At 37.5% G+C, this 13,215-nt stretch overlaps 4 protein-coding genes across 4 annotated transcripts in view; 2 read left to right on the top strand and 2 right to left on the bottom strand.

Moving 5' to 3' along the window:
• LOC149409063 (ribosomal protein S6 kinase alpha-5-like) overlaps nucleotides 1-13,215 on the top strand; it is a 294,002-nt gene that overhangs the window by 203,672 nt on the left and 77,115 nt on the right. The gene's annotated exons all lie outside the window — the stretch shown is intronic.
• The window catches only part of LOC149409064 (uncharacterized), a 28,553-nt gene that overhangs the window by 12,128 nt on the left and 3,210 nt on the right, over nucleotides 1-13,215 (bottom strand). The window lies entirely within an intron of this gene.
• LOC149409065 (uncharacterized) lies at nucleotides 99-6,133 on the top strand. The gene is made up of 2 exons (XM_089650206.1): nucleotides 99-173; nucleotides 4,564-6,133. The coding sequence occupies exons 1-2, from the start codon at nucleotides 99-101 to the stop codon at nucleotides 5,605-5,607; spliced, it is 1,119 nt and encodes a 372-aa protein (XP_089506332.1). The 3' UTR covers nucleotides 5,608-6,133.
• On the bottom strand, nucleotides 793-2,407 carry LOC149409066 (uncharacterized). Its single transcript, XM_089650181.1, has 3 exons — nucleotides 2,056-2,407; nucleotides 1,789-1,986; nucleotides 793-816 (listed from the first exon to the last, which is right to left on the bottom strand). Exons 1-3 carry the CDS (start codon nucleotides 2,254-2,256, stop codon nucleotides 793-795), a joined length of 423 nt encoding a protein of 140 aa, XP_089506307.1. The 5' UTR covers nucleotides 2,257-2,407.

Below are 13,215 nucleotides of genomic sequence, written 5' to 3' on the forward strand. Positions count from 1 at the left end.
TTGTTCCGATGTGTAAAAATACATGTGTTACTGCAACCGATAAGCAATTTATCGCCGTTCCTAGAAATGCAGTTATTCGTAAAAAATGGTGTTTCGCGATGAAAAGATGCGAGAAGCGAAATTCTATTCTGTCGTGTAAATCTGCAAGATATTGCTGCGAGGATCATTTCGATGTAAGTACCACAGTAAAATTTAAGTTGTCTGTTAAATATTTCGGTAAAATTTCGATCGCGCTGGCCTCGCTTATTATGAATATTTTTTAGATAAAACCTTTAGATTCACCTTAATTACTGTACGACACAACTTTTAACCTTCGGGGAGGTGGAAAATATTGCAATAAAAATTTCAATTACGTAAAATTAAAATCTACTCTCGCATACGAAATCGGCGACGCGGCGACTGTCGGCCTCCATTTCTAACACTCGCTGACATTTTGTTATGTTGGTATTCCTGACACTTTACGAAGAGCTAGGAGCTAGATGCTAGACAATCGTAGCCGACTTCATGCGGATACATAAATGATTCGTATAAAAACACCAGAGATGTACTTTATTTGAAATAAATCCATTTCAAATGGAAATGCAAAATGCAAAATGGGTATTTTCCATTTTGCATTTTAAATGCTTTTCTAAAAACCATTTTGCATTTTGCATTTTAAATGCTTTTCTCAATGCATTTTCCATTTTAAATGCTTTTTGCAACATTCTTCCTACAATCTCCACTCATCTTTTTTTCATAAGCCCCAAATATCAGTCGGTCCTCAACCTCGCTATGAGAGATAATTTACATTTGTCAGGTTGCTCCCTGGTACAAGCCCTGGCAATTGAGTGATACCATTACAAAAAATACTGATTCAAATACTGAACATGGGGCCATGACACTGTAATATTAAATGTTAGATAGCAGTTTCTATGTTTTTACGTTGGCAACATTTGTCCCGCGCAAATTTTTTGTGGTTCATAATCCGTAGTCGTGGCATTTTTTGATTTACCATCATATATATGTCTGTTCTACATTGATGTCCATTATTAAATGACAAAACTGTTTAAAAATTCTAAAATTATTTTAATTGTTTGACCTGAGAAACCATTTTGCATTTTCAATGCATTTTTAAAATAGGTATTTTGCATTTTGCATTTGAAATGCTTTTCTAAAAACCATTTTGCATTTTGCATTTTCAAATGGAAAAGTTTTGACCCATTTCCATTTTGCATTTCAAATGGTTTTGGGTACCCATTTTGCACATCTCTGAAAAACACTACATAATTTGTAATAATATAATGTAAACAAACCTTTTTAGAATCACTTCAGAGTCGAACTGAGGCACTAGAATCATGTTGGATTTCGTCGTCATTATAATTGAAACTGTAGAAAACAAATAGTCACAAGTCCGAGGCACAAGAATCATGTTGGATTTCGTCGTCATTATAATTGAAACTGTAGAAAACAAATAGTCACAAGTCCGAGGCACAAGAATCATGTTGGATTTCGTCGTCATTATAATTGAAACTGTAGAAAACAAATAGTCACAAGTCCGAGGCACAAGAATCATGTTGGATTTCGTCGTCATTATAATATAATTTTAATTCAAGCAATAAATATAAATAATAAGAAAAAAATCTAAATGGAATGGAATCACTGGTTGGGGTTATATGTTTCACTGGCCATTTTAAAAAAAGCGTGGATTCGATCCTTATTCTTTGGAAGCGATCGCTTCCAAAGAAATTCGCATAAATAACCCTCGTAGTGAGCTTTACTCCTTCCGAATCTTGGAACGTTTCCCCTCACATCTCTCCAACAACGCTCAATGTTTTGTGTGTGGGCACCGGTTTCGTGATCCACAAATGTTATGCTGTGGTTCACACTTAAATGACGAAAGCCTTCACTTTCCAGGCAGTCGTATGCTTTCCAGCAATCGGAAATAATAGTTGTGCCGGGCAATATGTATTCTTTTATAACCTTCAACAAGGTTTCCTTGGACCGATCCTCGACACCGCAGACAAACATCTTCTTCGTACCTCGCTCGTATCCGCCGAAGATTCACTTCCCTTCAACAATTCCTCCTCGGTTGTTTTTTCTTTTTCCTATCTTCGCTTCATCGATCTCAACCGTGACTCCAACGCCTCCAATTTGTTGCTTTATTTTTAAGCACCACAGGACGCACACTTCTCGGCAATAGTTGGACCAGTTGACAACCGTCTCGCTGCTCATTCCCAGCTCCTCTACCAAAAAGGCGGTCCTCGGTGGACGCATCATGGTCCAACATACCACAAAAGTACATATTTTATTAACCGTAAGGCTCGACTTCGAAAAAAACGTGCCCTTTCGCGCCGAAACCGAAAAATCGCAACATGATTTAATTTTTTTGTGACCAACACTAACGGTGGACGTTTTTCTACACCTGAACATGAAGTTCGAAAAATTGCATTTATTGCCACATTTCTCGCATATTTTCTCCCTGAGGATCACACCGTGATTCCTCAGCCACTCCAACAAGATTTCCTCCTGCTTTACAATGTCCCAAAATTCAAACATCCCAACCGAACAAGATGCGCAATCCATTTTTTGTTTATCAAAACGTCTATCTGATGAGCGAAAAAAGTTTGAACTAATTAGTTAATTAACAACCGGAAACAAGTAGGAAAATTTTGGAAAGAAGAAACGAGCGGCTACAATAACTTTTTTTTTTCTTTATGGCTTTTCACCCCAAGTTCTAGCCAAATTAAATTACTAAAAATAAATTAATATCATTGAAATAAAATAAAAAGTCTGAAAACCTATTTTGTTTCAAATTTAAAATAGGTTAGACAATAAATATTTGCATAACCGGGAAACGCTTAATAAGCATTAAAAATATCTTTATAAATACAGGCTTTATAGAGCCTGCTCGCGTCAAGGCAAGAAAAATATCCCAGTTTTCAAGTAGTTTAGCGGCTATGCTAGGTTTGTATAACATGGTTTGTGATACAAAAGAAAGTGCCCCCTTTATAGCGCCTGCTCGCGTCAAGGCAAAAAAAACATCCCAGTTTTCAAGTAGTTTAGCGGCTACGCTAGGTTTGTGTAACATGGTTTGTGATTCAAAAGAAAATGTGAAAGTGAAAGTGGTATATATATATATATATACATATCTCAAAAACCATGTTACACAAACCTAGCGTAGCCGCTAAACTAATTGAAAACTGGGATGTTTTTCTTGCCTTGATGCGAGCAGGCGGTATAAAAGGGACACTTTCTTTTGAATCACAAACCATGTTAAACAAACCTAGCGTAGCCGCTAAACTAATTGAAAACTGGGATGTTTTTCTTGCCTTGATGCGAGCAGGCGGTATAAAAGGGACACTTTCTTTTGAATCACAAACCATGTTACACAAACCTAGCGTAGCCGCTAAACTAATTGAAAACTGGGATGTTTTTCTTGCCTTGATGCGAGCAGGCGGTATAAAAGGGACACTTTCTTTTGAATCGCAAACCATGTTACACAAACCTAGCGTAGCCGCTAAACTAATTGAAAACTGGGATGTTTTTCTTGCCTTGACGCGAGCAGGCGGTATAAAAGGGACACTTTCTTTTGAATCACAAACCATGTTACACAAACCTAGCGTAGCCGCTAAACTAATTGAAAACTGGGATGTTTTTCTTGCCTTGACGCGAGCAGGCGGTATAAAAGGGACACTTTCTTTTGAATCACAAACCATGTTACACAAACCTAGCGTAGCCGCTAAACTAATTGAAAACTGGGATGTTTTTCTTGCCTTGATGCGAGCAGGCGGTGTAAAGGGTGCATTTTCTTTTTCATCATAAACCATGTTACACAAACTTAGCGTAGCCGCTCAACATCGCAGAAATAGTTAACTTAAATAAAATTTGAACGTAAAAAAATAAAATCCAGCTAATAAATTTCAATCACAACGCACACAATGCATGCATATTAGGTAAATACTAATTTGACGGAATTTTTTAACATTAAAAAAAACGCCCGCGCGATTGTCTCTAGCTACTTCTAGCCGTTCGTTTCTTCCTATAGTAACAGAAATACCAACAAAACAAAATGACATTTGACAATAAAGTTTGAAAATGGACGGTCTCGTTTCGCAAAACGAAAGCTAATTTTAGTTTTACGTAATTGAAATTTTTATTGCAATATTTTCCACCTCCCCGAAGGTTAAAAGTTGTGTTGTACAGTAATTAAGGTGAATCTAAAGGTTTTATCTAAAAAATATTCATAATAAGCGAGGCCAGCGCGATCGAAATTTTACCAATATTTCCTGGAAATATTACATACAATAATATTATTATACTATACTGGTGTGAATTTTACGAGATTTACCAATCTAATGTCAAATTGCATAGAATGAATGGGTAGTTTTACCCCATGTTATCAAATAAATGTGTGAATGTAGTTGAAATAACTGTTGTATGTTGTCCGGATTTAAAGGTGAGATAAGTATTTAAATAATATTATTATCATGTTTGTATTTGCCTCTCACTTGTATTAACGATGCAACCTCAAAATTGCCTTGCTTTATAATATAATTTATTAGTTACCATTCATTTTCTTTTTAGCTCCCGAATGACATGGAAAATTTTATGAAGCACAAAATAATGGGTCTGGGAAACCGGACATTAAAAGCAAAAAAGGATGTTCTACCTCACATATTTGAATGTCAACGGTCATCACGCATCCCAAAACGGACGACAGGAGCAAGACGTCGTCGCTTGGAAGTCATCAGAGATTTGTTAGGACCTGAATTGCATCCGTCTACTTCTAGAGCTGGGCACAGCCAACAGACCGTCGATGAAGAAACGGTTACTGAACAAACGGTACCCGAGGGAATGGTTTTGGAAGAAACGTTTCCTGAAGAAAACGCTGCTAAATATGTGGACAAAGCTGTACAGGCGTTTGTTAGATGTAAGTTCCGGAGTGTAGGTGTGAACACACTACCATCTTCATCAAAGAGCATTGCTATTTCACCTATGAAAAAAGAAGTAAAAAATAGCGGTTCATCACCTTTCAAAGGTGAATATATGACATATACTGACAGTGACTCTTCCATTGATAAGTCATCTAATTATGTGCCGTCGGAAATGGAATACATCCAGGAGCCGGAGATTGAGCTGAAAGAATACCAGGAGCACATGGTCTGTGCGACACTGATGACCATTGAAAGGGAACCACAACTTTGCTTGGGCATACCTTCTGTTAGCTATTATATTGTCAAGGTGTTAGAAGAGGAAGTACGCGCACCCCTAAGAAATATATTACTAACGCTACGGAAAATTAGGCTGAATGAACCATTTGCCATGTTAGCTTTACTTTTCGGGATGTCCCTAAGTAACGTAAGCCTCATATTTACGCCCACTTTAAAATTAGTAGCCACAGCTCTTCAGGAACTAATCATCTGGCCAGAAGCAAATGAAATTAAAAAAAAATTGCCACTTGCTTTTCGGGCAAGGTATTCTCAAGTGCAGTCCATTATAGACTGCATGGATATACAGATTGAGAAACCGAGTGACTCAGTAAACCAATCTGCTGCCTGGTCGTCCTATAAAAATTGTAACACGGTGAAATATTTAATTTCATGCACGCCTGATGGTCTTGTGAATTAGGTTTCTGAAGGGTATAGTGGGCGCGTGACAGACACAGCTTTGATTGAAGATTGTGGCTACTATAATTATTTAAAACCTGGTGTACTGGACACCTACGCCAGTGACATCGACTGTAAATGCCGGTTTCCTCTCAGGGGTACCTTAAGTAAGGATTTTCAAAGAAACACAACTTGCGAATGTCGTCGGACAACTGACTGATTGTGGCAGTTGTTTGCATATTTATTGAGTTCGAATTGAACACATGTTAATGTACATAAAATATTCTTATCTCTAAACAGGATGCATGAGAGCATTAAGGAACCAATAAAAAAATAACTAAATTTTAATTACTACTGTTAAATCCCATTTGAAACATGATACGTGTCCGGTGATAAGCTTCAAAGGGGATTAGACATCGTTAATCGCATGATAACAGTAAATATTCATTTCCTTAATTATTTTAATGATTATGTCCATCCGCCTGCTGTCCGGTACACTCCCGACGTGAAAAAGTATTTTTCACCAAATAGTTTCCTCGGACAGCAAGGTATCTTCTTAAGGTGTGAAGAACAATGGTTTTCACAGCAGTTGTGTTGGTATCTTCCAAGTGTAGATATTCCTGCTATGTTGTCTTCAATTTCAATTAAAAATCCGTATCTTTTGACGGCATGAAGTGATCGTTAAAGTAATCGTAATCAGCTTTCATATTTCAGCAGAATGAATGAACGAATCGCCTGTTAAGTAAAGGGCGGCCTTCGGTTATGTGACCCACATGTCAAGTGTTTACATGTGAGGTATTTGTTTATAATAAACAATTCTTTCATTTGAAGTTCAAGTTCGTCAGTGTTATTGTTATTACTGAGTCAGTGTTATTGTTATTAAAACTCATATGACTCTTCTTATTGGGTTTATCTGAACCTTATCTGGTTCCTTATTATTTATTCCAATCTTTATTTCAATTACGCTGCAATCGCGATTCTTTGTCCGGTATCTAGGAACCAAGTTGACTTTCTCCATTGTTTATATTGGAAGATTTCTTCAACATCTTCTTCAAAACTTATTGTAGGCACAACTGCCGCGTGCGCAATCATGTTATTATTGTTTATTTTTTCCTGGCTTGTGTCTTCGGGCGCCATTATAGGCTTAACATAAACAGTTTGTTCACTTTTTTCTTGCCGAACAAAGACATCTCTATTATCTCGTTCTATAAATATTTTTAGTGGATACACTTCTTGTGCCGCTAGTGTTCCGATTTCACATGGATTAATTTGCTGATAAGTATCACTCGGCAGATTTATAAATTTCACAATTTTCAAAGATGTCACAATTTTCACTATTTTTACAAATCTTGAATCGTCCTCGTGAATGGTGTTTCCGGGGCTCCATACGCCTCCGGATGATAATGCGGCATCATGTGCCTGGTTGTCGACCCCTTTCCTTGCGAGTCGTTTCTTTTCGCCAACATTACTTAGCGACAATGTTTCGTAATATTCTTCATTTTTATGAAGATGCTGCACAAAGGTTGTCTCCGGTATATCCTCAGGCAGTAGTGTGAGGGTGGACTTCCAGCCACCCTGACGAGTTGCACTCTGTGCATCTCCATTTTCTTCATTTTTATGAAGCTGCCGCACAGGGGTTAACGTTAGCTGTGGCTTTTCTATCACAGCCGTGGAATCCTCTGGCGGATCCTGAGGCGGGAACGGTATCTCCGGTATATCCTCAGGCAGTAGTGTGAGGGTGGACTTCCAGCCACCCTGACGAGTTGCACCGTGTGCATCCAAATGCCGTGCAGTCTCCTCTTCTTGTAGACGCTGTAGGCGCCCATCTTCTTCTAGTTGACGTTGTAAGTGCCAATCCTCTTCTATTTGGCGTTGTAAGCGCCAATTCTCCTCCTGTAGTACTCTTACTTCTTCTAATTGGCGTTGTAAGCGCCAATTTTTCTCTTGTAGTGCTCTAACTATTTCCCGAGTAGAGCGCGAGTTACCGCTGTCTTCGGGTGCCGGCACTAATCCTCTCCTGGAAGCAGGTGCTTCGGCGCCTTTCCAGGAGCGCAGTGACGGTGTCATGTTTCTTGATATCTGAGGAAAATCCGGCTCGAAGGACCATAAATGTACTGGACACCTACGCCAGTGACATCGACTGTAAATGCCGGTTTCCTCTCGGGGGTACCTTAAGTAAGGATTTTCAAAGAAACACAACTTGCGAATGTCGTCGGACAACTGACTGATTGTGGCAGTTGTTTGCATATTTATTGAGTTCGAATTGAACACGTGTTAATGTACATCAAATATTCTTATCTCTAAACAGGATGCATGAGAGCATTAAGGAACCAATAAAAAAATAACTAAATTTTAATTACTACGGTTAAATCCCATTTGAAACATGATACGTGTCCGGTGATAAGCTTCAAAAGGGATTAGACATCGTTAATCGCATGATAACAGTAAATATTCATTTCCTTAATTATTTTAATGATTATGTCCATCCGCCTGCTGTCCGGTACACCTGGGATGCATGTATTGGCCGACAGAGGCTTTAAAAATATAGCCGGTGTTCTGCAGCAGCTAGGGTGCGTTTTAATTAGACCCCCCAGTGTTGCAGCAAACACCCAATGCACCAAACAGGAGGTTAAGCAAGGCAAGCGCATAGCCGCCATTCGCATCCACGTGGAACGGGTGATAGGGAGACTGAGGGAATTTAAAATGCTCTTACCTCATGCAACTACAGACAACCATCATGTGCAACAGCTAGATTACATTATGGTATGTGCTTGCGGAATAATAAATGTTCAGAATAAATTAATCAAATAGCTGCACATATTGTCACTACTTTATTAATTATCTATAACTATAATACTTACTTTTCATAAATCTCTTGTTTTCATTTTAATGATCACGTTCATGTATGACCTTTATTTTTTTTATATAGTGAATACCTCACAAGAGTCCCAACTGCTCCCGTCTGGAGCCAGTGAGACTATGGCATCCCCAATTGGGGGATGTTGTGAGGCTGAAGGTAAGTGGGGAAGTACCTGGCTATTCAGATCTAGTCACTAAACACGGCTAAAGCCATTTGGAGTAACGTTTCAATTCTGAATGGTGGTCTTACACCAGGGCGATACTGGTAGTATCTTCCACTCTGGAACGTGCCGCAAATATACTATATATTATTTTAATTAATAATTGTGAAATAACACAAATCAATCAAATAAAATTTATTTGCGCACGCCGGGTTCGAACCCGCGACCTTCGGAATGGCAGTCCAATGCGTTACCACTGGACTATGCCGGCCGTCAATTATTTATTTAATAAGACCTATAAATTATAAAAAGTTCTCTTGTTTTTTAATGCAATTATTTCATAAAAAAAATTATATTTTGATGGTGTTCATACATGTGTGAAACTGTTTATTATGTACTTGTAATGAGGTTGATCATGAGAGACCATGGTATTGTGTTTTGTTGGTATGTATGTATATACTATAATTAGTTTAGCAAGTCTAAATTAATTTCTATGGATTATAAATGAAAGAATGCGTTCATTAAAATGTTTGTTTATTAAAGAAAATTATTTTATTTCTTATATTCCTAAACATTATACTGTAGTCGGTCTTGTCCGAGGCTGAGTTTCCCACATTTCTATACGGTGTGGAAACATGGACACTTGGAGCCAGTGAAAGGAAGAAACCACTTAAGAAGAACATAAGTATGTACATAATTTATTCTTAATTAATTAATTAATTCTTATCTATGTGAGGTGTCAGCGCTTTATTAGCAGCAGATACATACCTGGACGGATGACGAACCTCGTGCTGGCACTGTTGGTGGACGCGGTGGACTCTTCCGCTGCAGCAGCTGGCCCAGTTTCTTCACCACCTAGGATTCTTGCTGCAGAGTCTCCATCTTCTATCTTCGCACTTGAAGTGAAACAACACAAAACTGCGCTATATAAATGCTATGTTATTATTATTATTATATTCGTGTCACCTGTTCCTATACTTCATTTTACTTAAATTAACTTCACTCTATTTTTGTAATATTTATATTTTCTGTAATACCTGCATCAACTGTAAAGCGCCCCTGAGATGATATCTCACAAAAGCGGCGCTATACAAATCATCCAATAAATAAATAAGGACACTTTCAAAATATACTACTTCTAAAGCAAACAAATTACAAGGAAAGGGAGCAATGAATGTTCCACGCTACGTCCAACAAAACAGTATTTGTGGTGATGGTAAATACATTATTACAAAGAATACAAATTTAAAACATGGACAATATTAATCCTTCAATGTGTCATTACTTTGGGGTATATTGCCAGAGACCAGAACGTAGTACACTTTTCTATCAGATCCAGACAATATTTAACAAGCAGCGTTGTTATTTGTTTTGTCACTTCAAAGTCTTCATGGGCAACGCAAAAAATTCCCTTTTTTTTGTTGCAAAAGTACATCTGCATCTGGATCTGGGCAAAATATTTGGAAGTTGGTTTCCCATCCTTAATATATCTAATGATATTTTTTTGTTGTGTGGGACACTTCACTTCCACCACGAAATCCTCACTAATAGCGTCGGGTGACGCACCAAGTAATGGGCATGATTTACACAAAAACAGGCCCGTCCTTTTAAAATTCACATGGTAGAGTTTCCCCACCTCTTCAATAACGCAGCCTTCTAATTCCCTTCCTCGTTTCAGAGCTGCGTTGTCTTCTATCTTGACTGCTCCTAGAATGGTTTCGACCAACACTCCGTCAAGTGTTTTGCAGTGGGCAGCCTCATAAGCTTTAGAGGCAGTTATCCTTGCATATCTCAGCTCGAACCATAAACTGCTATTTGATTGTAGATTTGTTGCAGTTTCAGCCTCACTACATGTGATTTCACTAATGTTCACTGAGTAAAATTGCAACAAATCTACAATATTTGAAATATTTTGGCTTTTGGCTTCAACACTTAGAAAATGCAAGGATAACTTCTCAATAGTACTTGGCTCATTAAAAAATTTTGTGAGCTGGGTGTCAGTGACCCCCACCTCAAAAGATTTCTCTAAAAAGGAATTCAAAAATTTACCACTTTTAGCAAGCAACTTTGTCACAGTTTTAGGCCCCATATCTTTTATTTTAATAAACTTAATAGAGCTACCCACTTTAGAAAGTTTCGATTTGGCCCAATAACACTTGACGGATGTTCTGGAGTCTTCCAGGGTCCGTCGATTCAGCCACATAAGAAATGCAATTGAATGTTTGCAACCTCCTTGGCTCGCCACGCAATCCTCACATTTTAAACTTACAATGGATGACTCCTTTTCATCGCAAATACATTCCACATTGTAACCTTTATTCCTAATTTTATGTTCAGGCGTTATTTTTGCTTTTACAGTGCATAAGTCTCCTGATCGCTTCAACTGCACATACCCAATGGCATTGTCACCATAACTTTCTCGGGCTGATCTGAAAATAGAAAAATACATTATTATTATGCCACAAACAACAGTTCAAATCAATAATAAGTAATCACATGTAATGTGACATGTTTAATAATAAAAACTTCTAAGCTATGCAATAAACAACATATTATTATAAAGCACTATACGAATATGTATCTTTAGAAATACATCCATATAATAATAACAACAAATGCCTACATATATTTGACAATAGATGGGAGCTATTTTTTTCACATAGATCCTATTGACAAAGGGGTTTCTACGGGAATGCAGCTGGTTTTCAGCAGTGCCTTATTATAATATATGGTAAACAAAAGATGAAATATATAAAAAGCCATCACCACATTATAATATATATTATAATGAGTAGAGAATAATTATCATGTTATACGAAATCAATAAACATACCTGCACAAAACTAGTTAGGTTATGGCGAAATGTCAGATGGGTAGAATACGCAATGATTATTATACTGTAAAAATGTATTATATTTATCGTAACGTACAAATGAACACAATTAATAATTTGATATACTTACTTGGAAGCTTTAACTCCACGAATTTCAGCACTAATGTAATCAGTATTATCTCTTAGATATAAAATCAACATGTCAGAATAAACTATTGGTAGGTTGTCAGACTGGGCTTGAATATATCCGATTTCTGACATGGTATGTAGTTTTTTTAACAGATTTTGTATTACATGAACACCAAACCATCCACTACTAAACTTAAAAAGTATTTTACGAGATAGGAAGCAAGACCGTTTGTACTGAAGACCGACTGTGGCATAAGGCTGTGGTTTGGTTTGACCCAAATAGACGTTTGGCATATACCTCTCTCATCTAAACCGACCATCTCTCATGTAATAGAAAGAGATGCACCATAGGTGATCCGTTGTACGTACAAGCACTGTACAAGTCACGACACATGTGACGTCAGAATTCTTTCGACCAATCGTGGAGCGTATATAGTTTATTGCTATTCAATGCTTTTTCAAGAATGTTTAACTAATTCTAAGAATTATAATATAGAAATATATTTATGTATTTAGAATCGATATTTTTTGATCTACATGAACATATTTTTTATAACCCCACTCAACCACTGACCGGTCAGTGGTTGAGTGGGCATAGCGCTTGGGTCTCACCCGAGCGTCGCGTGTTCGATTCCTCGGCTGGCTAAGTCCTCCATCACAACACAAGCAACATTTTCGGCTTTCTGTGGTGGTAGTAGGAGATTTTCAAACATTGTTGGGTTATTCGTAACCCGGGAATGTTTGTCTTTCTTTTTCACTCAACTTCCTTATTAGCGATTCGCGATCGAAGTAATTCCGGTAGTCCCAATTTTTTTTATATGTTATATAAACTGATCCCCTGATGTAAAATCTAAGTTTCCGACCTTGGCGCACCTGTGCTCGCGCCGCCATTTTGAAAAAACTGGCCGAAATCGGCCAAAATCTAGTTTTTCCCAAATACCTCATTTCTAATGCAAATTTCGGCTAAAATATGTTTACAAATATAACATAAAATAACCTACAACTTTTGTTGAAACAAATTTCTTCTATCTCTAATAGGTACCGAGGTAGAAAGTCGTAAAGGTGCGTATATTTGAAAAAACAAGTTTTTTGCGCGACTAGGTTTGGTTTTTTATAAATACCTCGTTTCCAGTGGAATTTCATGAAAATTTTATTGATACCAATTATGTAGAACATAAAATTTCAAAAAAATCTGTGCAGTTTTTATGTTTATATAGTTTTTTTACCGATATAAAGAATAAACAAATCTAGCTAGGCACACACAGAAAATCTATCACGGTTTATTATCACCTTATTAGATTTTTGTTTGCATTTTTAAATACATACATCTATAAATTTACTAGAGGGTACTTCGGTATGGGGGGGCCACCCTCCCACCCTTCTACTCCTCCCAAAAAAAAGAGGGCTACTTTACGATTCGACGGTCTCATAAATTTTGGTCAGAGATTTGGTCTGACATGACCATCGAACAAACTCTGATGAAATCGATGAAAACCTGGAGGTTTGACCCAAGGACGGGGAATCACAGACAGTTCCATGCTTCGTTGAACTGCTGGATTCGTTTATCTGCATAACATTTGTGAGGGTATCGAGTCATTCTGTGGGATTGAATCAGGAACGTCAGAGCAACATGTAGAGATGAGGCCTA

Source organism: Hesperophylax consimilis, unplaced genomic scaffold, assembly GCF_061612785.1.
Source record: "Hesperophylax consimilis isolate HC1 unplaced genomic scaffold, BYU_Hcon_1.0 scaffold_37, whole genome shotgun sequence".
In the NCBI taxonomy this organism is placed as follows: Eukaryota; Metazoa; Arthropoda; class Insecta; order Trichoptera; family Limnephilidae; genus Hesperophylax; species Hesperophylax consimilis.